This window comes from Berghia stephanieae, chromosome 9 (genome assembly GCF_034508935.2).
Source record: "Berghia stephanieae isolate SIO BIC M18660-M18661 chromosome 9, UCSD_Bste_1.3, whole genome shotgun sequence".
In the NCBI taxonomy this organism is placed as follows: Eukaryota; Metazoa; Mollusca; class Gastropoda; order Nudibranchia; family Aeolidiidae; genus Berghia; species Berghia stephanieae.
Window position 1 is genome coordinate 32,750,462 of NC_088368.1, and position 27,157 is coordinate 32,777,618.

The 27,157-nt window shown below is 34.1% G+C and overlaps 1 protein-coding gene across 1 annotated transcript; it reads left to right on the forward strand.

Annotated features, from left to right (window-relative positions):
* Positions 1–116: 116 nt before the first annotated feature.
* LOC144980073 (divergent protein kinase domain 1B-like) lies at positions 117–25,452 on the forward strand. The gene is made up of 7 exons (XM_078927559.1): positions 117–559; positions 8,417–8,474; positions 10,575–10,712; positions 12,757–12,870; positions 16,714–17,001; positions 19,812–20,035; positions 21,770–25,452. The coding sequence occupies exons 1-7, from the start codon at positions 555–557 to the stop codon at positions 22,188–22,190; spliced, it is 1,248 nt and encodes a 415-aa protein (XP_078783685.1). The 5' UTR covers positions 117–554; the 3' UTR covers positions 22,191–25,452.
* Positions 25,453–27,157: the final 1,705 nt, after the last annotated feature.

The following is a 27,157-nucleotide window of genomic DNA, read 5'->3' on the forward strand; positions in this document are numbered from 1 at the left end:
AGTGAGTAGTTTTCTTAGTGGGGGTGGGAGTCAACAGACTTTGGCATTTTTTTGAGTGTTTTGGCATTTTTTGAGTCTTCCCTGGCATTTTGTTGAAAAATAATCTGGCAACCCTGATGCTCTACTGCTGCACTTTCTCCACTTACTGCACTTATTGACTGATAGATGATTTTATTAAATCGAAGTGAACGTTTTCATTTTCTCTGCAATCAGGGACGTAGAAATTATTGACCTTGCAGGCTATATTTTCCAAACGTTGATGGATAAGAAAGGATGTGTATTTGATTTAGGCCTTGCCTCTGGATAAGGGCAACCCCCAAGTTCGCCTATTTTTATCTTGAAAGTTGAAACACTGGCAACACTTAGATACTTAAACTTAAACTTATAAACTTATTATTTCCTGCACCAACAGTCCTAGTTTTGGATTTTGAGTACGTTGGCAACTCCATTTATTAATTACATGGATTTAAAAACATTGGTTTTCTGTCGAAAAAACTTCAATGTTCAGACACAACCAGCGTTTTTTATGAATCACTCTCATCTTATTCCGGAAAATGAGGTAAGTCAGTCTTTAATTTTTTCCTGTTTTACTTAATTTACTCCTCCATTGGATTGGAAGAACTTCCACATACATGAGCCACCCAGGGAAGACCGGGGATTATAACATCAAATGTCATAGGCCAGGTTATTACAATTATCTATATATATCTTAGTACATAGATTTATTATAAATTAAACTGTTAATTATTAATTAAACAATAATAATATACATTATATATATATATATATATATTATATATATATATATATATATATATATATATATATATATATTATATATATATATGATACATAATTATTCAATAGATTCAAAATTGAAATAATGGGTGTCATATATATAAAAACATAACATAACATGTGGTATAGGGCAAAATAGGATAAGATCCTTTGAATGCCTTTAATATTAATTAGTGATGCCATAAATCTTTGATTAAATATTACAATAACGATACACGTGGTAAAGATAGTATTTCAACTTAAATGTACTCATGTGGTGTACAAACATATATCTTTAACCGTGACATGCAAAGCGCACACACAACGACACACACACACACACGCACACACACACACATACACACGTGTATAGAAGATAACCATAATAATATAATAATGCATAATATATACATACAAGATTGAAAGCCATGTCAACAGCAGAGCAAACAAGTATTATTCGTCATATATAAATCTCCCATCATATAATTCCCTGTCTACTAACACCTTGAAATAATCCATAGATTTTGCATTCTTTGTTTCAAATTTCAAACTGTTCCATTTCTGAACAATACGAATACCGAACCAGTTTTGTCTTATGTTTGTTTTGCATCTAGAGACAAAAATCTTAAACTTGTCCCCTCTAGTAAAAGTAATATTAGAATATGAAAAAAAATCAGAAAAGTCTATCCTATCGAGACCATGTACCAATCTATAAACCTGAATTAAATCCCCACGAATTCTTCTATATTTCAAACTGGGTAAGTCAAGAAATTCTAACCTTTCTTATAAGATAAATACTGTATTGTATAAATTTTTTTGGTAGCTCTCCTCTGTACACTTTCAATACTAATAGATTGTCTTTTATATAATGGGCTCCAGATGCAATTTCCGTATTCTAGAATTGGTCGAACGAGCGATTTATACAAATATAAAAATGTGGTTTTATCAAGACTTATAAAGGTTCTATATATTATTCCCATCATTCTGTTTGCACGGCTTACACAATTATCAATATGTAAATCAAAATTCAAATGTGAATCAAAAGTAACTCCCACATCCTTTTCATAAGGCACAACGGAAAGTAGATTTGACATAGAAGTATCGGTAAAATAATTATGACATGGATTATTTTTTCCTATATGTAATACTTTACATTTCGAAACATTAAAATCCAAATGCCATGTTGTAGACCATTTGAAAAGTGAAAATATATCATTTTGTAGAATGTTATGATGTTCAGTTGTACTATAGATCTTTGTATCGTCTGCAAACAGTTTGCAGGCTGAATTTATGCCACATGGTAAATCATTTATATATAAAAGAAATAAAAGTGGCCCCAATACGCTTCCTTGGGGTACACCGCTGATTACATTCTTAAAATCCGACCCCACACCATTGACAATGACCCTTTGTATTCGATTATTAAGAAAGTCTTTAATCCAGTTAAAGATATTCCCTTTAAATCCATATGTTTTTAGTTTAATGAATAATCTCTCATGAGGTACAGAATCAAAAGCCTTGCGGAAATCAAGATAAACAACATCAATGCATTGATCACGATCAATTAACTTGGTAAAATCCTCCATCACCTGTAAAAGTTGAGTAATGCATGATCTCTTTGATCTAAAACCATGCTGGTTATCGTTTAGCATCGTATGACTTTCAAGAAAGTCCATTATTCGGTCTTTCAAGATAGACTCCATAACCTTACAGAGTATGCATGTTAAGCTGATGGGTCTATAGTTTGCAGCATCTAGTTTGCTTCCCTTTTTATGAATGGCAGTAACATTGGCTTGTTTCCATTCAATGGGTAAGGTACCAGATTCAAGAGACTTATTATATATTGTTGATAGCGGCTGTGATATTTCAAAGGCCACTTCTTTCAGTAAACGGGGATGAAGGGAATCGGGTCCCATGCTTTTAGTCACGTCTAAATTCAACAATTTTGCAAGTATGTCTTCTTGTGTAATATAAAAATCGGGGACGTTTAATTGATTTGTAACATTGAACGTTGGTATATTTGTAGTGTCTTCTTGAACAAACACAGATGAAAAATAATTATTTAAAACATTAGCTATATCTATATCCGAAGTAACCTTGCTACCATCATCTTTCAGTAAAACACTAACACCTGGTTTTCTTTTCAACTTTCTGTTTACGTATCTCCAAAAGCCTTTCGGACTACTCTTACATTCGTGTGCCAATGTACATTCATACGTTTTCACAGCATTTTGAATCGTGTATTTGGTATTATTTCTAACCTTGACATAATTATGAAAATTATCTGTTGTAGGATACTTTTTGAATTTCTTATACAATTTATGTTTCTTATTAATTGTACGTTTAACGTTTTTTGTCAACCACAATGGTTTATTAGAACTAGATTTTTTGTTACATCTTAATGGAATGTGTTTAGATTCTATACATTTTAGTTTGTTTTTAAAAAACAACCACGCTTCATTCACACCGTAGCCTTCAAGAGTATCCCAATTCACGGCATTTAGGTCTTCTCTACAAGAGTTGTAATTACCTTTGAAATAATCAAAATAAACATGTGAAGGATGTTTGGCGGATGAAAGATTTAACGATATAAGAAGTGAGCCATGATCACTTTTACCCACCGAAGGCAAATGGTCAATGTTATTAATCCAATAATCATCGTTACATATTACCAAGTCGAGTATATTACTAGTTTGGTTCAGTCGGTGTCTCGTAGGCTGTGTCACCAGCTGAATAAAGAAAGCATCCCTAATTGCCTCGACAAATAGATAGTCGGGAAAAGTTAGACATGGTTCTGTCCATTTAATGTTAGGAAAATTATAATCTCTGACAATGATCACGCAATCAAATTTCATTCTACCTACTGACTGTAAGGTTTCTTTTATATCCCTGATGAAAGTTAATTTGTATGAATTATGAGACCTATATATATTTCCTACAAGTATGTGTAAATTATTATATTCAAAATCACACCATACACTTTCACTAATTATAGGTTGATCAAAAGAGAATATATTGGCATTAACACAATCCAAAACATAGATAGCAACACCCCGACCTGGGTAATCATTCAAAAATAAGTTCTATCCATCGATAAAAAATTCAATTTCTAAATCAATCTCAAGTTCAATTTTTGGCATAATTTCAGTAAGACATATTATCATGGGATTATGTTTCTGTGTCATACATGTTAATTCTGATCGTTTGTTAAGTAAGCTATCGACATTAGAATATAATACAACAAAATCATAATTTGACAAAGGAAGATGAAAAGGCACATTTGTTGAGGTGTCACTATCAGGTGTTCCAGACAGGTCTGTGATAAGTCATTGGTCTGAGTTTTGTCGTGTCGATTTAAGGCGTCTTGAATGAAATTCTCTTCCCCCGGGACTGTAATAGGTTTTGCGTTGGATTTGGTGATGGTCTATCTGGCGTTGTGATGGTAGGGGGGTTGTCGACGTGATGCACATTTGGTCTTCAGTCTGTTTAATTGTACGAATTCGAGGGCTGGGCGTGTCGGCGCCAGTTGATTGTATTTGGGCATCGAGGGGACTGTCTGGATCCAACCTCAGTCTCACACCATAGATGGTTACTGCCATGACTTGTCCGTTCATTGACCATGCCGAGTCGATCCTTTCGTCATTTTTTGCTGCTTTGAGCAGATTGAAATTCTTCTGCGTTAAGTCTTCAAATATTGAAATGCCCGAGCCTTTTAACTTTTTTCTGGCCTTGAGCACCATATTACGATCCAATCGCCTGACAAATTTGATAATTATTGGCCTGGGTCGATTTGTTTTCATTCTCCCAGTACGGTGTAAAGTGTCAATTCCGGTGATGTCAATTTGAGTTTCTAATCTATTGATTAAATCCAGAACGTGTAAAAGGCAGTCATCGTTGGTTTCGTTTGTTTTTTCTTGGATTCCAAAATTGCGGAGGGAATTTCTCCTCGAATAGGTTTCCAATTCGTTGTTTCGTTTTTCGGTCATTTCAACTTGTTTTTTTTAGATTTATGTTGATCATTTTCATTTCCATTATTTCATCTTTATTTTCTTGTAATTCATGTTTTAATTCCATGTTTTCTTGTCTTAGTTGGATAATTAGGTCTTTGAGGTCTTTCATTTCGTTTTTTATGGTATTTTGTAATGTTTGAAGTAAGTCTTGGTTGTCGAGCTCTTTAGAAGGGGTAGATTGGGGGGAAGGGATATTTTCGAAATTATCCGAGTTTCTTTTTTTGCGTCCTTTCGGCATCTTGCCCAAATTGGGATGACGTAATTTGATGTTATTATGACATTGAAAAAAAAAACAAAAAAAACGCAACCGTTAGATATGCAATGAAAATCAATCAATACACTTATATGGACGTTTTTAAAGTTGAAACGAATATGACTATAGAAAACAAATACGAAGATGAATATATTAAACAACCTCTCATCTCCTGATCCTCATCTTTGCAACGTCAAATACATCAAATTCCATAACAAAACAGTATTGAAAAGAAGACGTCCGCCATCTTGATAACCGGAAAATAATAATAAATAATATATACTCCACTATTTTTCAATGTGCAATATTTTTACTGTTAAGTGTTAAGACATTTCCATAAGGAAGTATAGATTAACCATTAAAATAGATAATATCCGCAAGAGATGCTTTGAAAGACCTGTTAGTAAATGTTTCAAATTATATCTAAAAATATAAGATAGAATTAATGTAAAAAGAATTAACTTAACTGCAAAGGTTTAAAAAAAGGCCCAAGTATGGATCACTTCCCTTGTTCTGAGATTTTTGGCATTTGGCGGAATATCTGTGGAGTAAAAATAACCAGAACTTCCCGAAATTGTTCTGCTGCTTTCTTGTAGTCATAAAGACAGTTTAATAGAGTAATAATATTTCAGCTATTTTTAACTGTTGTTAATTTTGTTCCTTTTGCGTGATACAGATAAAATCTGGGATATCAAGGCTATGGCAAAACATTAAAAGATGGCCACACGGCTGTATCTCAATTGCAAATCTAAATTGATGAAATTATTAAAAACAAGCCGTTTTCTAGTCTAATATAGATAAATTTGTTTTTTCCTTTGGATGAATATCACTTTAACTACAGGTGAGAAAATCAGTATGTATCTATGTCATTGATGCGGCGCCTGTATGTAGAATTTTAGCCTCCACTTTTTTTTGGTAGAAATCACCATCATTCATAATCAGTAAAAAGGGAAAAATTAAAGAAAAGTCTCCACCGAAGCGGGCGTTCTTAATACGTTGAGTACGCATGATGGCTGATGAGCAGTTAAATTTTTAAATGCCATACATCGCAATGCTAATAGTAATAGTAATATATATATATATATATATATATATATATATATATATATATATATATATATATATATATATATATATATATGCATATCAGGTTCTCAGGAATAGAATGAAAAGTCAACAATGGACTAATTGACAATCCATATATATTGATCAAAGTAGTGAGAGGTAAGGTTAAAATTAATAGCAAATAGTTTTTATACCTATAGCCTATTGTGATGTCACACACTCGCAGTAAGAAATAGCACACACAGGCTTGTAAATTTTCACCCCATAGGTTGATTTCAAACTTTTAAACAGTTTTCAGTTTTCAGTTTTCCAACAACATTGAGACCCTTTATTATTATCTTTCATGGAAACTCCAAAGCCGAATTCAATAATAGATTGTAATCCACATATCAGTCTAATTGTAGACTATAAGGAAAATCTGAAAATGAGTAATTTCTGCGACTAAGTTTTACCTATGATGGTCGCACCAACTCCATTCATCAAGAAACTTTTGTCATCTGAGGTCGCAGGCCATGGACCTGAAATCTGCTTGCTGCTTGGTATCTAACATTGTTAATCGGAGTGGGGAACAGATTTTATTGCAAAAATGCTGTAAAATTGAATTGTGAATCATGCTTTCACTCAATGTATGAAGCAATCTCGTTTATTTTTTCTTTCGTTTTTTTTTTTACGGCTTTTTAATTGTTATGGTTTTCCTGTCTGACATAGACCATAAAGGAAGTTGAAATTGTTTTCGTCAGTTGTATTGTTACGGATTGCCTATCAAGATAAAAAAAAAATAATAATAATAAAATTACCTTAGACTTTGACTTAGGTACAACATTGATCGTAGTGCGCATATCAAGGCAATAAACGCATCTGTTAATTTTTATTATCTTCAAGCAGTTGTACATCAAATATATTATCAGTAGAGTAGGTATTACATACTAATCGTATGAAAATAATCACAGAAAATTTTCAGACTTTTAAAAAAATGGGCATTTACAATTTACAATCTCTTCTTTGCCAAAATTTCATTCTATCCTGATTTCCTGATTGTTGTTGGCAGAATCCTGGTTTTTTATGGTATATAAGGATATGCAAATACCCCTACCCTTCTGCTTTTCGCGGAATCCTGCGTAATTGGTCTACATTCTGTGAATCTGCATTCAAGAAAAAAATTCCACGTTTCAACAGAGGGAATAATCATAGGGCTGATTGGTGTAGGGATTCTGATAAGAAATAGGGAAATATCAGATAAAATAATAAAAATAGGGGGAAAAAAATGTTGAAAAAGTGTAAGTTATGGTCTATCATCCTCTATGGCATGGCCAATCAATACACACATTTTGTGTGTCTTATTAGTCCCTATTATGTGTATGCAGTTATTAATGTCAGATAATATATATTTCAGGTGGATCAATGACAGAGGTACATGTTGCCCTCAATACGTGGGGTCAATGACTGAGATATTATATGCTACCATTGACGGCTACTCTCCCTAATTAATTTTTGCAGTGTGTATTTGTGAGTGTGTGTGTGTGTGTGTGTGTGTTTGTCAGCACACTCATGTATTTGATTAGGTGTGTATTGGAGAGGGGGGGGGGGGGGGGCGTCCTGTCAAGAAGTTTATTGACAATTTTCTTGATCCTGACTTTTTCTCTCAGATCTAGATTTTTCTCTCATTTGGTCCTGATTGTGTTTTGGTACTTGGTGGCAGGTCTAAATGTGCTCTCACATAGTAATTGAAAAGAAAAGATTTTGAATTGATTCAAATTCAGTGTCATAAACTCATTGACATATTGAATTGTGTACTTAGATATATAAACGTGTACTTCAAAAATAAAATAAAAATATATATATAGACATCACGTAAATCAATAAAGATGGTAATTATTATGAATCTAGTATGAATGTAAAGCCAAAAAATCATACCAGCGTTGGTCTCATCTCCTTCAATATCAGTCTCAATACGATTTCAACTGTCGTTGACTTGAAGTTTTTGATTTCCCTTTGTTTTTTATTGTTCCTCTGTATTTTGACATAATACTTGCTTATTGACATTTTACCAGATATGTCGACATTTCAATCTTGCCCTCAACTGTTATATTATATGTTAATGAATACTTAGTGGAAAAAATATATTTTGCTGGTGTCCTCTCTTTAGATTTATGGGTAAATTTATATGGTAAATAATGTGTTTCATGCCCTGAGTTTGCTGATGGTCAAATCTTGCTTGTAACCGGGACCTCCACCAAATTTTTTTTTTTTTTTGAACAGTCATTTCTGTTCACGTTTAATGATTTTAATTTCATAACTTTTTGTGTTTCAGAATCCGATGGCTTTGTAATCTGAAGCATGTGTGTCCACGGATTGTGACAAGTTTTTTGGTGGGTTTGACTTAAAAGATGAATTAAGATGAAATGAAAATAAAATCGCCTTACATAACTGTCAACTGTCCTGATAAAATAGGGACTGTCCCAATTTGGTTATCTGAGAGAAATTCAAAGAAGAATAAAATTGGACTGTTGATATGTATGGAAATGACCCCTGCATGTCCCAGGATTAATAAAAATAAAATTCCCTTTATTCATCCCATAGGGGAAATTTGTCTCTTGGGTCTATTCCCAGGAAAGATGGGAACAACTCAAGTGTCAGCCCCAATGCAGCACCACAAATTTAGCTAGGACGAGGGGACTTGCTCAAGGCCACACAGCGCAGCGCCAGGTCATCAAACTCTGTATCTTTCGGGTACGAAGCAAAAGCCGTACCGCTGAGCAACGCTGTCCCCTAAATTATGTTTCTTTGACAACACATTAAAACATGGAGCAGAAAAGGCTCTACATATATTATATTTTATAATAGTCCAAATCTACTTCTGTTTTGGATCTTGGTGGTAATGTGTGTTAGAGTGTCCCATTTTAGCTCTTTTTTAAAAGTTGGCAGCCATGCCCTTCATTCATTATCAGGGGAATTTTTCTTCAGGATATATCTTGAGAAAAAAAGGAGATAACCCAATCACCAGCTGCAGTGTAGCATAGCGAAATGAGCAATTGAGGCTATTTTTTTTTTTTGCTTAAATAAAATAAAAAAATCACAGTAAAAAAAACGAAATGCAGAAGAAGGAATCAAACCTAGGTTTTGTTTAATTTTGATGCCTTTTCCCACTCAGTCATCTTACTTAGGGTTTTAAACATCTGAGATGTTATTTACAATGCATTGCTGATAGCTGAAAAATAATCCCTAAAATAGCATCCTTCTTTGACTGGGGATAGGGATTGAACCTGTGACATTCTGAATACAAGACAGATCTCTGCTATGCTCATTAAACACAGTTTTAAATATTTTCAAATATTGATTGATTAAAATGACTCAATTTACTAGAAAGAGAGAGGATTCTCAGGTTTGAGACTTTTTGAAAAGTTGAAGGTCATTGATTAAGTAAAAGTTTTCTGGCCAAATGGGGGGAAAATTATTTTTTATCAGAGTTCAACAGAGATGACAATTTTATGTTGTTTTTTTTTCTCTTGTGTTTTAGTGAATATGGCATTACATGAAATCTCTTGTTAAGATAAAATTGCACATATTTTAATTGTAAATTGTAATTTTTTAATTGTAAGAAGCAGATTTGTCCAAAATATGCAAATGTGACAAAATGTACGAGAATATATAAGTATGATTTATCTTTTCGAGGAAAAAGTGATATCAGCTCTTGAAATTCTTTAAAAGTACCAAATCAGGTACGATGTGTGAAATGATATTCATGCCTTCCGCTACTGCTAATTGGATCCATCTCCTAAATTTTGATATTAATTGGCAAATTAGTTATTACATCATTTTTCTTGGCCTAAACATATGAATTTTAATGGAACTTATAAAAAGTGTGCTTTGTCCTTGGGCAAACTTTTTTTTATTAATTGAAGTCACCCTATGATTGTTGGTTGGCAAGTGTACTAATATAAGATATACTGTACAACCTGATCTTGTTTTATCATAATTATTCATGTCTTATTAATTACTCTGTCATTCATCTCAATAAAAAAAAAGAAGAAAGAAATAACAATTTGTTTAATATCAAATTAGGACACTAATTTTTTTTAGGTAAATTTTTTTTTTAGTATTTGTTTTTTTTTCAGTATGGTTTGTAATTCTAGTTTTGGGGAGAGAGTAAAAGGTTAAATTTTTTATCGATTTCATCCCATCCTAAATATGAAAGATGTTTCAACATAAAATTTGTAAAAAGTTTGTATGATACAGCTCCAGATAGAGCAACGAGAGAAAACCAGAAAAGTTATTCCAGTAACCTTGGTAAGGAATGCTGATTTTTAATGGAATTTTATTTATTTATTTTTTTTTTTCTGTCAACTTTGTCTGACTCTATATCACGCATCCTTTTTCTGATTTTATCCCATCATTTGCTGACAGTTTTTGCTGCATTGGCTATCTGTTACTGCTTTCTCCCATACATTCTAGCCTTGACTTCGTTTCAGGTTCCTGTGGTGTTCAAGGTGTCCCAAAAGTCTTCATGGCGCCTGCTGTTGTTGGTCAGTGGTTGTCTGCTGATGTTGTGGTGGTCCAGGGCAAGGGAAGACTTGTTGTGTGATGGACATGTTATACAGGAACAGATAGTCAGTTGTCACTCTTGTTACTGTCATCATCATCATTATCATCATCATCTTCTTCATTATCATCATCATCATCATCTTCATCATCATCATCATCATCATCATCATCATCATCATCATCATCATCATCATCATCATCATCATCATCATCATCATCAATTTTATTGCAGTATAGTGAGCATCATCATTATCATCATCATCATCATCATCATCATCATCATCATCATCATCCATCATCATCATCATCATCATCATCATCATCAATTTTATTGCAGTATAGTGAGCATCATCACTATCATCGTAGTAACTGTGAAGCCAAATGAGGATGGTGAATCTTTGGAAGTGATCCATATGAAATAGAAATGTTAATATATATATATATATATACTACCTGACAAGTGATTAGATATCTTGCTGGGTGAATTAATTAAGTATTAAATTAATAAAATATAGATATCATACACATCTGCCAAGTCTCGTTTTTCTTGGGATTTTGCCATCATTTTAATCTTTAAAAAGCCCTGACAAGATTTTTAAAATCAATCTTTTCTTCTTCTTAAAAAAAACCCAAACCCAGCACAGATAATTTCATGACTAATCTGAGAGTCTGTATATGGAATATATGGCAGATTTTTTTTTGGATTTTGATCCAAAAGGTTCAATTCCTAATGTCTCATGAAACTAAAACAAATACAAAAAGGTTTTAAAGTTCTGATATTCCTCTTTTTTAAATTTTTTTATTTATTAATTTTTTTTTTAGAATACGATAGAAAGATTAATTTGCATTTTAAGAAGATGTATATGGTGAAAATATGAAAGATTTTTTAATTTAAAAAAAAGATATTTTTGGCTTCAGATAAATTTAGTCTAATCCAGTTTTTGTTTAATTATCAGGAAGGACACTTTGTAGATTTTATTCTTTTTTTTTTTTCGATAGGAGAGGAGTGGTGTGAGAAAGGGAAGGAGCATTTTTATGTATACAAGGGTAGACTGAAATGTCTTGGTGCAGCTCTTGTATTTTGAAAATTATAATTGTTACGAAATTGACAAAGGTATGAAAACAAAGCTCAGTTTATGTCCTTTCCGTACATCATTTTAACTTTCAGTAAAGTCACCATTCCCATCCACACAGAGCTGCCAACGATGCACCAGTTATTGCATCGTATCGAAGAGGAATTCATGCTGTAAACTTTTGACACCATCGAGTCAACTCGCCATCACTGCCAAAATTTCCCCCCATGAAGTGTCTCTTAAGTCTTAAGAAAAGGAAAAAGTTATGTGGAGCTTAATCTGAACTGTAAGGAGGGTGTTCTACAACTTCAAGAAATTCCTCTTTCAATGTGATCATGCGTTTGTATAAGCATTCTCTGATTGTTTTATCCAGCAATTAGCTCGATTAAGTTTTGTAAATTCTGTTGTTGATTTCTGTAGTTGATGCACTTTTTGGAAGAACAATAAGAGTCGGGTCGTTAATGTTAGTAGAGACAGCACCAGTTCCAGTAACACACTTAATCCTCCTTTGAACTGTTCGAATACCAACTCACGAGTCCCCATAAACATGTTTCAGGCGTTTGTGAATGTTTACAGGTACACATCTCTCTGCATTAAGGAACTCACAGCACGCTGCTTATTGCATAATTTTTGTGTGATTTCTTCAACCGACATATTGGAATAGGGGCTCTTTCAAATAAGATAAATTATATTCAAGAAATAATAGTAAAACAAAATTTGATGACTTAAAGGTAAAATAAATTACGCACTTTTTGATGTATAGTCTATACTGATGAGTTCAATACAATTGGAGATATTCAATAGGTGTCAAAACTTTGCAATCAAGCCTAATATTTTCTCTTCTTTGCCAGTTAAAACTCCCTCAGTGTGCCTTTATAAATAAGCACTCTGCTGCTTTATTCTAATAACATAATCGCTACATGATTTGAAAATAATATTCGGGTTGGGTTCCTTTGCTGATCTTTTTTTTTTTACAGTTATCCCCATCCCTGAATTATGGGTTAGCAGCTCTAATCCTATTTTGTTCCATCAACAGTGTGGCGAATTCTCCAGACGTGAGATTTCTGGAAACCTTTGTTATGACTTGTGTGTGACCAAGTTGTACCAGTTGTCTGGCTGTGGTGGTGTGGACAAGCATGGGCATGTCAGGGTAAACTATTATTTGTTATTCATTGTACTTAACAAATAACAATGAATTAGTCATTTAACGATAGCCAGATAATTAAACGAATTTTATCAGTTTACAAAACAGTCTTACTAAATGTTACAGAGAATTTTTAGAGAGATGTTTTTTGTCGTTGTTTCACCTACAGATCTAAAAAAGGGTCATTATAGCTCAGTTGGTAGAGCACTTGCTTCATAAGTGAGGACTTGTAGGATACTGAGTGCAGTCAAGATTTTTTTTCTGACCCATTCTCCATGCACAGGGTGTCCAGCAAGGTCAAAGTGTCGTAAATTTAACCTCTTGGTCGTAAAGGTCGTAAATTTGCATCCATGGTCGTAAAAAAGTCGTAAATTGAAGATTCAGTTAATTGGAATTTTTAAAAACTTTATTGAAGAATTAAATCTGGCAGCACAAAATTACAAATGCAAGGCTTCATCTTGGAGCCGCCATTTTCAAAATCCTAAGCACCAGTCAGACATACAGTCTGACCATTGTAATGTCCCTTGGTGGTCATTTTGCTTCCCCACTGATGTTGGGAGACTTCTCTGATCAAGTCTCTGGGGTGCTATGACCCCATGTGAACTAACCACAAGATTAGACCATTGCTAACACCAACATGGACACCCCTCCCACACGCACACAATACCCCCTCCATTTTTTTAAAAGTATCTGCTGCACCTTTATCTCTGGAGATGTCAAAACTACTACTACTGCTACTACTACTACTACTACTACTACTACTACTACTACTACTACTACTACTACTACTACTACTACTACTACTACTACTACTACTACTACTACTACTACGACTTCTACTACTACTACTACTACTACTAATACTACTACTACTACTATATTTATAATATGGTTATCTGCTGTCCCAGCAAATATATCGTATCGTTCTATCTGTCTGTCTGTGTGCCTGTATATATGTATGTATGTATGTATGTATGTATGTATGTATGTATGTATGTATGTATGTATGTATGTATGTATGTATGTATGTATGTCTGCATGTATGTATGTATGTATATGTGTTTGTATGTACGCTCATTTCTTTTGTATACATGTGTAGAAACAATGTGCAAGCGTGTATGTTCGTGTATGGCTGTGTTTGTATTTTTAAATGTGTTGATGTTCATACCATGAACCAAACTGAGCATTGTTTACCTCACATGAATTGCCTTTAATTTGGACAATAAAGATTATTATTATTATTATTATTATTATTATTACTACTACTACTACTACTACTACTACTACTACTACTCCTCCTTCTCCTCCTCCTACTACTACAACTACTACTACTACTACTACTACTACTACTACTACTACTACTACTACTACTACTACTACTACTACTACTACTACTACTATCATGCATGCCTGCCCTCAATTTCAAATTTCAGGGACAATTTAGGAATAAATCCTCAAATTTCAGATGATGATTATGATGATGATGATTGTGGTGTTGTTGTTGGTGGTAGTTGAGCTGATGTTAAATGTGGTGGCAGTGGTGTGTAGGTGATGGTGACAGCCATTGTCTGGTGGAGTATTTTTTTTTCTTCAGAATAGATTAAGTGTGATGTGATACAGAACAATGATTCATCACATTGTACATGTATATTTTTTAAATATACACGCACAAGTTCGGACGAGAGGCCAGAGTCAAATAGTTGACACAATGTCATATGGAAGACTTACAATCTATGACCACTGAATTCATTGAGATTTCCGTTGTAACGGTGGGCTGGGCAAATAAAGTTCTTTACATATTATTGTGACATTTGGATGTATTGAATGACGGGCTGGGGCTGATAAAATTGTTTACATAATATTGTGAGACTTGACCTGCCTGGCTTACACTGGGGAAAAAACACGTTTTTTATTTTGCCCCTGTTCAAATACAGATAAATCAAAACAACTAATACCCCAAACACTTAAAACCTTAATCTTGCTCAAGAGGTTTTTGGACGGTATTGGAGGTTATCTTAGTTTATCAATATAGTGGAATGTCAAGCCACTCTGCCCAGATTGAAGTGTGTAGGATAACTATTCCAAACCCAAACATACAACGAATTGAATTGCAGTCTTACCAAAGTAATTATGAGGTTATGATTAAAACCTATTTTATTTTTTTTTATATTAAAAAATGTGACCAAATCACTTGAGCTTTTATGACAGTGCAATGCCATATTATATGTAGTAGTGGTGGTAGGGATGACGATGTGGTGGTTGTAGGAGTGGTGGTAGGAATGATGACGGTTGTGGTAGTATTGGTGGTTCGGATATACTACTACTACTACTACTACAACTAAATTTATTATTTAAAAATTTAACTTTTATATAGCACAATATCTACTAAATGTGGTCAAAGCGCTTTACAAAGGGTCCCTGACCAACGGCAACATGTAACATTTAGAACGAGGCATTACTATCACCACCACTACTACTACTACTACTACTACTACCACCACCACCACCATCACTACAGCTACCCAATACTACTACTGCTTTATTAACACCATTAAAACTACCAAAACTTCTTTGACTAGTTTTCATATTACATGTTGAATTTGCCATATCATTCGAAGAGACATTTTGGAAAGAAAAAGTTTTTCTAAATATTATATTTGCTTCCTCCTTCCTCTCTCTGTCTTATAATCACACACATGTATAAAAACACACACACACATATATATATATATATACACACACACACACACATGCACACTCACACACACACACACACACACACACACACACACACACACACACTCAAAGCTCATAAAAACTCGGTGAAAAAATGATATTAAAGTTATTGGAAATGGGTTTTTATAGAAAGTTGATGCTTAGGTAAATGTAATATGAGCATAAACCATTGATTTCAGAAGAAAATATTTTAATTTATGTGGGGCGTAAATTTTGTTTCAAAGTCGTAATTTTGACTCTGAAATTTTTCTGGACACCCTGATGCAGAAGCGATTTTGGTAGCAGTAGCTGGGTCTTAAGTCCTACCTTGTTAAAAAAAATATGATTATGAAATAAAAAATATTATATTCTGTGCAACATTGTCAGATGCTGTCCTCTCGGCATTCCATGAAGGAAATATAGCATAGCTGCCAACCAGTACGATAAAATCGTACTTAGTACTATTTGGCCAATCCAGAAAGAGAAAAAAAATCCAGAAAAAAAAAAAAAAAAAGAAGAAAATCTGATTATCTTGGGAGAAAATTTTCGCCACAAAGGAGGCTGTTAAGACCAAGCCTCAGTAATCTGCTTCTGTCACCACCTCCCCATCACTTATGCCTACCCAGTATGATGATAAAGGTAAGCTTCTCTTAGTATTACAGTTCTGACCATTCTAGTACTTAAGTACATTAAATGCCATTTTAAGACATGAACTGGGCGTCCGCGCTGCACCGTGTATAATAATACGTTTTTGCATTTTGAAAAGTTGGCAGCTATGAATATAGGTAATCCATCAGACAAGCACATCTGGTGTCATTATGTATCACTCATGTGTCATAATGAGCACGAGGTTTATAAATCTCTTCTCCCCCCCCCCCCCTGCTGGTGTCCATATATTCCTGTTCTTGTGTTCACTCATCAGTGGCCTCTTTATCCTTTGATCAGAAAATGAGCAATCCATTACAGTACAGCAGTTGGAAACAAATAACAAATCCTAACTAAATCTGGAAAAATTGCAAATCATGGATAAAATAAAACATTTTTTGCAGCCACAAGCAATACACAAAACTGCCATGCCAGAATACCTGTACCACCTGGCCACTTTGCTAAAAATGTACCTTGAATTTTCACCAGACATTCCATGTGATGAGTCAGGGCGTTTTTCTACGGGATACCAAGGCGCTTGTTAACGAGGACACGATACCCAATCTCCAATTGGGGATGTCCTACCAAGACTTCAGGGCCATGGTGACTTCAGTGCTGGTCAGACAGTTGGACTACACACCAGAGATGGACACCTTGGTCAATCAGCTCCTGGACGACTTTGATTTCAACAGGAATGCCAGATTGAGTTATGGCGAGGCACAGACCCTGTGGAGACTAATACACCAGCCAACATTTTTAAACAAATATATGTTTAAGGTACAAAAAATATGTAATATCATATAATATAGTATTTCATGGACATGATTTACAACAAGAAAATTTGATAAAAAGCATCAATATATACAGTGAAATCCTGATAAAGCCAAAATCAGAAAGATTGGTGGACCTAAAGAGAGACTGTCTTTTATCCAATATTAATGGCTATGTGCGGCTAAGTGGTCTTGTGGTATTTCGTATCGGAAGGTCCTGGGTTCGAGCCTCGCTCGGTGTTTAGATGAGTCCTTGGAAAAGACTTTACTCACATTCTCTCACTGTACTCAGGTGTAAAATGAGTACCTGATCATTAACAGCGTTGTCTCTGCCCGAAAAAATTGTAATATCCCCTAACAGGCGTCATGTTTTGTTCTACATATTACTGTTGGTATGGGACCCCTTGTTAAGCGCTTTGAGCACATTTAGTGGATATTGCGCTATATTAAAGCTCAATATATATTTAATGGATCACATTTAGATAAAGAACAGAAAATCTAGGACTAGCAAGAGGTGTTGACTTTAAGAGTGGTGACTTTATGTGGATTTCACTGTAATTATGAAAGGATGACTATGGAGATGATGAAATGTACATATGATCACATTAATTATGAAAGGATGACTATGGAGATGATGAAATGTACATATGATCACATTAATTATGAAAGGATGACTATGGAGATGATGAAATGTACATATGATCACATTAATTATGAAAGGATGACTATGGAGATGATGAAATGTACATATGATCACATAATTATGAAAGGATGACTATGGAGATGATGAAATGTACATATGATCACATTAATTATGAAAGGATGACTATGGAGATGATGAAAGTTACATATGATCACATTAATTATGAAAGGATGACTATGGAGATGATGAAATGTACATATGATCACATTAATTATGAAAGGATGACTATGGAGATGATGAAATGTACATATGATCACATTAATTATGAAAGGATGACTATGGAGATGATGAAATGTACATATGATCACATTAATTATGAAAGGATGACTATGGAGATGATGAAATGTACATATGATCACATTAATTATGAAAGGATGACTATGGAGATGATGAAATGTACATATGATCACATTAATTATGAAAGGATGACTATGGAGATGATGAAATGTACATATGATCACATTAATTATGAAAGGATGACTATGGAGATGATGAAATGTACATATGATCACATTAATTATGAAAGGATGACTATGGAGATGATGAAATGTACATATGATCACATTAATTATGAAAGGATGACTATGGAGATGATGAAATGTACATATGATCACATTAATTATGAAAGGATGACTATGGAGATGATGAAATGTACATATGATCACACTGATGCAGACTTGCCTCCTACTATGAATAATAGTAAAATTACGAAATTTCGACTCCCATTTCAGAACTTCAATAACAGTTAAAGTCATTAAAACTGGTTGAAAATGAAAGTTTATGGTGGAGTACATAATTTTAAGGATTTTGGAGTGATAATTAAATTATTGTGAGGGTAAATTATTGATCTATAAAGTCAACTGTAGGGAGTACCCGTATTATTTTTATCTCCTAAAATATACGAAGTTTAAATATATTAAAATTGGCAGGTCAACATCAATGCTGATAATAATAGTAATAATAAATATTTATTGTCCTTAAAAAAGTGGCAATTTGTCATTTGGTTACACATTTATAGCAATACAATCTTGACATAGACACACTCACACAGATGCACACTAGTAACATCGCAGTCATTGGAAAAAAAAAAAAACACCAAAAGAAAAAAAAAGGTTGCTGATTATGGCATTTATCTGGATGGTAATACTAATTGTGGAATTGATGACAATATATTTATGGCATGGAATGACACGATTTAGAATTTTAGAGCTATAAGGCATGTGAAGCCAGAACTTAATTTGATTTCTGTGGTACCAGACGAATTGTAACAATTGCTAACTACCCTTTGAACAGATCGTTTGTAGTCTGTTACAAAGTACTTTCTTCTTCCAGCCCGATTACCCTATCACGGCTCTGTAGATAGAGGATATATTGTGTGGAAAATGCATACCATTGATGTGAAGTAGTGGCGCTCAATGAATATGAGAAAACTTGGAATACTGTAATCGTGTTTGTTTTTGTATTTTAATGAACACCAAACAAAAATTTAGTATTGTATGGGAGCAGAGTGTGTGAGTGCCTGCAGGGTCTTACATACACTGTGTAAGCTTTATGCAAATGATCTGTGTTTCAGGGCCTGGCATTAAGCGTTATGGAAATGCTATTATTGTTATTATTATTATTATTATTATTATTATTATTATTATTATTATTATTATTATTATTATTATTATTATTATTATTATTTGTACAGTCTTCTTACTTTTGTGGGTGATTTGAAATCACGTAGCCACAAACTTTCACTTTTTCTACATCGTCTGCCCATTTTTGTTTTGTAAATTATGCGTTTAATATCAATCACACAAAGCATTTTGCCTGGTTTTGCTTTAAATATCATAATTCATTACCCAATTTTGTGTACAGTTGACAATGATATGACACAAAATTTGAATAATTTCTTAATAATATGCAAAAAAAAATGTTGCTCTAACGTTTATATTTTATTTAGCTATTTATTTCAATTCTTTATTGGGTAATAATAAAAAAACAAAACACCCTGTATGTCTCAATTTACCCCTATTCCAATCTTAAAGGGTTTTGTTATTGTACGACAACATGTAGGCAATGAAATGAGGTCTAGGTTTTTAAAAATAATTATGTATCTATCTTGTTAGACCAGTGGAATTGTGGGCAATCTGAACGGAAGCTGTGGGTCCCTGAGTGTGTGGTACCAAGCTGCAGCGGTGCCCTACTTGTACAACAACAAGGCGTTGTGGTTTCTCTCCTTCCTTTATCCGAAGATATACAGACTTACCTTGCCCACCTGGACCAAGAGGGCAAAGATTGTGCTCAGTCTACTGGAGTTTGCTGAGAATTTGGTGGAGACATTTGGAGCAAGGTGGGTAAATTTGTGTTGTGGGGATAATTGGAGATTTATTACCAAACTCTAGACACTGGGTGGGGTTCCGACCTCCCATAGTGGGCAGGGAGGTACTTACTGTGTCTTCTATCCCCCTGTACCTGCTTTTCAATTGTTTCCTGTCATTGCCTTGGAATGAGATTACTTGGTTTTGTCCTGATCCTTGCAGGAGTTCCTTAGCTGGGAGGGATATAGTTGAATGTATAGTTATAGTTATGGGAGATGATATTTTTTCCCTTGTAAATCACCTCTCTGTTATGCATTGTATTATGTTTAGTTTATATATTATATTATAGGATTGGTAAACATTTGAGTGTATTCCTCTTAGTTGGGATCTGTGCTTGTGTCTGAATGAGATTTTTAGGTGATCTCAAACGAAGTACTTTGACAGTGTGCTCTTGGAATCTACACCTGTTCCCTATTTGAACCAATTCCCCTTTGTCTTACCTTTTCTTTTGTGGTTTAATTGTAATTCTAGAACTTTTGACTATCCCATTTTCTTCCTTTTTACTGGCGCTGATATGACCTTAATGTGTTGCAAGCACCGTAAAATCCTTAAACAAAAACTCTAGACAACCCAAAAGTACTAATCTGTAAATATGTAAATTATTATTCAACAAAAGAGTAGCTGTCATTCTTTTTTTTTTTTCTTTTTCTTCTTCTTCTTCTTCTTCTTCTTCTTCTTCTTCTTCTTCTTCTTCTTCTTCTTCTTCTTCTTCTTCTTCTTCTTCTTTTTCTTCTTCTTCTTCTTCTTCTTCTTCTTCCTCTTCTTCTTCTTTATTTTTGGGTTTTTTTTTTCTGTTTTGTTTATTGGGCCTAACATTGGTTTTTTAAAATTTATCTCCAACCCAGATTAAAACGAATCATGAATTTTTTCCCCAGATTTGTATTTTTAAAAAACTAAGCTTAAAGAATAAAGTTAGATATGTGATCAAATAAGGTAATCTTATCTTGGCAACCGTCTATATTGTAAGGCAATAGAGTTTTTGCTCCTGGCAAAGTCAGTCCATGGTTGAATAGCAGTGCTGCTGTGGCTGAACAGACTGATTTGGGTGAGGCAAATCCTTCTGCAGGTGAATCTCACGTCAGCCTCTCCTGGTACTACAGGTGCTGCCGTTTGTTGAATTTAACAATACTACATCAATTAGGGGGCCCTGATAACTCAGTTGGTAGAGCAATCACTTCACACGCAAAGGGACTGAGATCAGTCCCTGGTGTAGTCGAGATTTTTTTCTGACCCTCTCTTGTCCACCCAGCAATGATTGGGTAGTTGGGTATGTTAGATCTAGTGGAAAGTACTTTGAGATAGACTAGTGTCCTATCTAAAGGATAGCAAGCAATTGCCATTGTCTGTTTCACGCTATGGAAATGGATAAACTTTGGCTCCATGGGCCTTATAGCTCTGGATGACTACATCAATTATGAAGCATTTTTTTTTTAATGGTGAAAATCCTACATCCTGAAACAGATTTTTTATTTGCTTGAGATACAGATTTTTTTGTTTTGGCAAAGATAAACAAATTAAATGTTTATTGTCTGTAACGGATCTGGTTATAATATACTAATCAGGTTAACTGTGAATGAAAATCATGTGTCCAGGCTTACTGCACTTAAACCTAACTTAATGCCTAACCTAAAAAGATAATCACTGGTTCTGATAACCAAGTCTCTTGAATTTAATTTTAAACAAATATCACTGTATTCATGTTCCAGGTTCCATTTGTGCAATGTTAGTGGTTCCAGTCTTTCCCATGACAAGCACAGGGAGATTCTCATTACAGATGACACACAACTGGTGTCTAGTCAGCAGATTAAATGGTCCCTGTCCAATCGTTCTTGCCACCATGACCATGACTGCATCCTTTCCAAACACTGTCAGGCCAAATGTCACATTTCGACCCAGACATGTACAGGTCAACTTTTACGGCCCACAGTGGCTCACATCTGTGATATTATCCAGGAATACCTGGTATTTGACGCCCCCAAGACGTTGAAGGGTTCACTGTGGCGACGGGTATGGCGCTGTCAGAAGCTGTGGACGTCGTCATCCCATCTTTACCAAGTCAAACATTCCGTGCTGGTGCTAGATATTAAAGCTTTGCTGTGGAGATATATTCAAGATTTGAAGTTGTAACATTCAATGACTATATTGCTCTGTTGTAATATTCAATGACTATCTATTTAAATATTATACTATTATTCTCATTCAATTGGTTGATTTCTGGGTAGGGTCTTTTGTCTTCCCATGGTCGGCAGGGAGGCACTCTTCTTTCTTCCAATATCTTCTTTCCAACTTGCTCTCTGTCTTTGTCTTAAAATGAAATTACTTGGTTTTATCCTGTTTCTGACCAGAATCCTAAGCTGGGAGGGAAACAGTTGAATGTTTAGTTATATTTTTGGGAGATACTTTTTTTTCATTGTATCTATTTTTATTCATCTCTCTATTATGTACCGTCATATTTTTGTTTTGAATATCATGATTTGTAAACATTTGACTGTATTCCTTTGCGGGTGGTTGGATGGGAGCATCACCCTTGAATCATATACCTATGATGTTCGCATGGGTGTACGATCCGATAGTGATGTCGTTTCTTCTTCTCTTTACTAGCCTATTCTGCTTCTTTGGTTTGTGATTGTATTTTTGACAGGGGATTTTTTTTTTGTCTGTAAATCTTCTGCCTGTTTGTTCTTGGTTATTTATAATTTAGCTTATGATATCTTTAGGTTATGATTTTGATTTACATTTGTACTATTTTTGTTAGATTGCTTGTTTTTTTGTTTCAGCGGTCTCTCATATAACCTCATTTGTGTTGGAAGAGACCTAAAGCAACAAACAAACAAAACAAACAAAACTGTATTCCTTTAATTAGGGATCTGTGATGGTGTCTGGATGAAACTTTAAGGGTTCTCAAACTTAGTACACTGATAGTGTGCTCTACAACTGTTCCCTATTTGAACTATCCTCTTTGTCTTACTTTTTCTCGTATGCTTATAATTGGTAATCTAGACATTATTTTTTACTATCTCAATTTCTTCGTCTTTACTGGTGCTGAAATACCTCCATGTGTTGCAAGCGCAGTAAAACCCTTAAAAACAAATTAGTTGATTTTTATGATTAGTCAACCAGATTTTCTGTAATGAGCCACCACCTTAATTAATTCTGATTTAATGTCATGATCGGTAGTTGGTAGAAATCCCCTCAGGGAGGGGCAATGTTGGCTGCTCTGTGCCACACGGATCCCTCATTGGTCCGCAGATTTGCTTTGACTTTTCTCACTCTCTTTATCATTTGACCTTTCCGTAGCTCTTTGTGTTTTTGTCGTGGAATGGGATTTAATTTTATTGAAAGATAATTTCTTTTTTTTTTTTTTGTCTTCTAAATAATATCTCCATTACTATGTCATTATTATGTTCTTTGATTTAAGATCTCATATAGCCATTTGAATGAATCCCTTTTGGTGTATATCTTGCGACATTCAGACTAACTACAAGGGAATGATTGCCATTGATCTACTTCTAATCTTAGATGAATTTATCTCCTTAGTCTTACCTTTATCTTCGGTACTTAGAAGCTTGATTTAAATCATTTTACTTTTCTAATATCTTCCTTTTACAGGCACTGAAATGATCTAAAAGTGCCCCAAGCGCCATAAACCCTTGAATTTTTTAATATTTTAAAAATATTTTTTAAATTATGGTTTTAATTATAGTCTTCTCTGTTTTGACTCAATGGCTCAGTAGTTTGGTGTCTTGTCTGGTCACAAAAGTTGAACAATCTTTAGCGTGGTTAGTGACCAGATGAGTGACAGTGGTCATGAGAAACTCTAGTGTTTGTCCTTGGGAAATCATCTGAATAGAGTGGAGCTCATTACACAAGCAAGGGGACTTGATTCCCTTCCTGCCACCCAGCATTGATTGGAAAGCTAAGGCCTCTTAGATCTGTTGGAAGGTACTTACTTACCTATCTTAAGTATAGCAAGCAATTCCTATTATCCTTTTAACACAATGGAAACCAGGATTAATTCAGTGGTATGGATAATCTCTTTTCCGCAGGATCGCGCGAAATACTCGATGGTTGACTTCATCCTTTCCATCGGTTTTCCTCCTCTTGATCCTTTTACGATCTCTCGGATATGTTCCATTGCATTTCACTCTCTGTTGTATTTGTTTTTAACCCTTATTAATTATCTTTAAATAAATAATACTTTTTTTAAATCAAGGTATATGATGAACTGATAAAATTGTTCGTCCTTTCATCTGATTTGAAACTTTTTAAATATTTAATTTAAATGTGTACAATTTAGTTCTCACTTTCCTGTGGTGCAAGAATGTTCTAGGTGAGTTTTCCGTTTTTCCGAGACTTTTCCTCCTTTTTGACTTTTTGTGAGTATCATCACTGATTAATTTCAGTTCCATGGGTCATTTGGCTCTAAACTAAAGTGCTACTTTTTCCTTTTCTTGGCAGCTGGAATGGCTTAAAATTGCTGCAAATGTCATTTAAATACTAAAATAAAACCGATGGTTGACAAAGTAAATCATCTACAATGGAATCTAAAGTCAACACTCTTAAAGGTAACTTCTGCTCAAAATTACCACGTCTTGTTGGTCCCTAATTATTCTGTTCTTCATCCAAGAGTGTTCCATTGACAATGGATAAAGTCAACCAATCTTTCTGGTCTGGTAGTGTTGGCTTTATCTGGAATCCCTTGTATGCTTAATTTTTCATTTGCCTTATGGTCAAGCACTAAAATCAAATTACTTTATGTTGTGTCTAAATCAAGGTTTTTGATAATGAAATGTAGACCTGTGATAACAATGTGTTGTCATTGTCATCTTGATTTTTAAAAACTTTTTTTAAATTATTTAATTTTAATGGTTAAAGAATGGTTGAAGTTCTCAGTCTTTGCGCTGGTGAAAAGATAGCAGTAAAAACTGAGGAAACTATCCATTCAAATGATCTAGTCCAGAAAATTGTCTTTGTGATGTGATCTTAAAGTCCATATGTTTTCTTGATTTAATATTGTGGTCTATCTGTCAATCTATTGTATATGTCATTTCAACGTGGTCTAATGGCCCACAAGTCAGTCCATTGTTTATGCCAACTGGATGTTACCGTCTGGTCCTCATGTCAATCCTTTGTTTATGTTGCCTAGATATGATATTTTGGTTCACACGTCAGTCCATTGTTTATGTCACCTTAATGAATGTGGCTTTGTGGTCCACATGCCAACCCATCTTTTACGACTTCTTGATTTGGTCTTGTGGTCACCATGTCAATCCATTGTTTATGTCACCTTGATTTGATCTTGTTGTTCACATGTCAATTCCATTAAAGATAAAGTGTGTATGAAAGGTGCCAGACAAAGCAAGAAAGAAAAATACAAGAAAAAAAAAAACATCCCAAAAAATCAGTCGACCATGACTGGGGATCGAACCTCAGACCTTCTGATTACTGGTCAGATGTGCTACCATTACACCACAGAGGCTCCCGATCCCCAGTCGAGGTCGACTGATTTTTTTAGATGTTTTTTTTTTCTTGTATTTTTCTTTCTTTCTTTGTCTTGTACCTTTCATACACACTCGTCAATTCCATTGATTATGTCGCCTTGATTTGATCTTTTAGTCCACGTGTCAATCCATTGTTTATGTCGCCTTGATTTGATCTTTTAGTCCACGTGTCAATTCCATTGTTTATGTCACCTTGATTTGATCTTTTAGTCCACGTGTCAATTCATTGTTTATGTCACCTTGATTTGATCTTTTAGTCCACGTGTCAATTCATTGTTTATGTCACTTTGATTTGATCTTGTAGTTCACATGTCAATCCATTGTTTAGCGGGTGGTTGGATGGACATCACCTTGATCTTATATAGTCATTACATCGTGACGTTCTTTGTCTCTAGCCATTTTCGATTGTATTCGGATATTTGTAATCTTGCGTTTGTCTTGGATTTAATGCTTGAATCTTGTTGATTGTTTACATTGTCATTTTGAATGCTTTTTTTCACCCATATCTTGTTTAGAACTAAGAATCCATGTTCACCTAAATGTGGTCTGGTGGTCCTCATCAGTCCATTGATTATATCATCTTAATGTGACTTTGTGGTCCACATGTCAATCCATATTTTACGACTTCTTGGTTTGATCTTGGGGTCACCATGTCGATTCATTGTTTATGTCACCTTGATTTGACCTTGTGGTCCACACATTAATTCATTCTCTATACCGCATTATTGTGGTCGTTGTCCACAAATGAATCCGTTGTTTATGTCACCCTCATGTGATCTCGTGGTTCACATGTCACCTAAATGTAGTCTCACGGTCATTGTATTAATTTATTGTATATGTTACTTTAATGTGGTTTGTGGTCCATAAATCAATCTTATTATGTCACCTTGTTTTGATCTTGTTGACCATGTTTTAATGCATTATGTCTTGTGATCTTATTAAATAGTGAAATGAAATGTTTATATTTGAACCATGAATTGTATCCTTTTATGATTGTGAAAAGGTTTATTTGCGACCTTAAAAAGATTTGTTGAGCTGTGATGAATTATCTTCAGAATCACAATGAAATTAATCGTTTATTTATTGCAACAATGAAATGAATTGTTTTTAGCACGAAACTGAATTGTTTATTTTGTGGTGAAGAAATGAATTGTTTCTTTCGTGACAGTGACTTGCATTGTTGCGAATCATTCCCCAAAGCTTTTAAAGAATTCCCCTACGACTGTATTTGATGGTTGTAATTGATAATTTAATTATGTAATTTATTCCTTAACAAATATCATTTTCAGGATGTGAACCCTGAACCTCCTTGTGAAATGGGGAGGGTATTTGTACTGTCTTTTCTATCCCTGGAGTTAGTATTTGATTATAATGATGATGATGATAATAATAATAATGATAATACTAATAATAATAATAATAATAATAATAATAATAATAATAATAATAATAATAATAATAATAATATAATAATAATTATAATACTTTATTGCATCCCAAAAAGGAATTTTTTTGTACAGACGTGTTATAATTTACACAATAAGATAAAAATACTATGGAAATAGGATGTATATAATCATAATAATAATAATA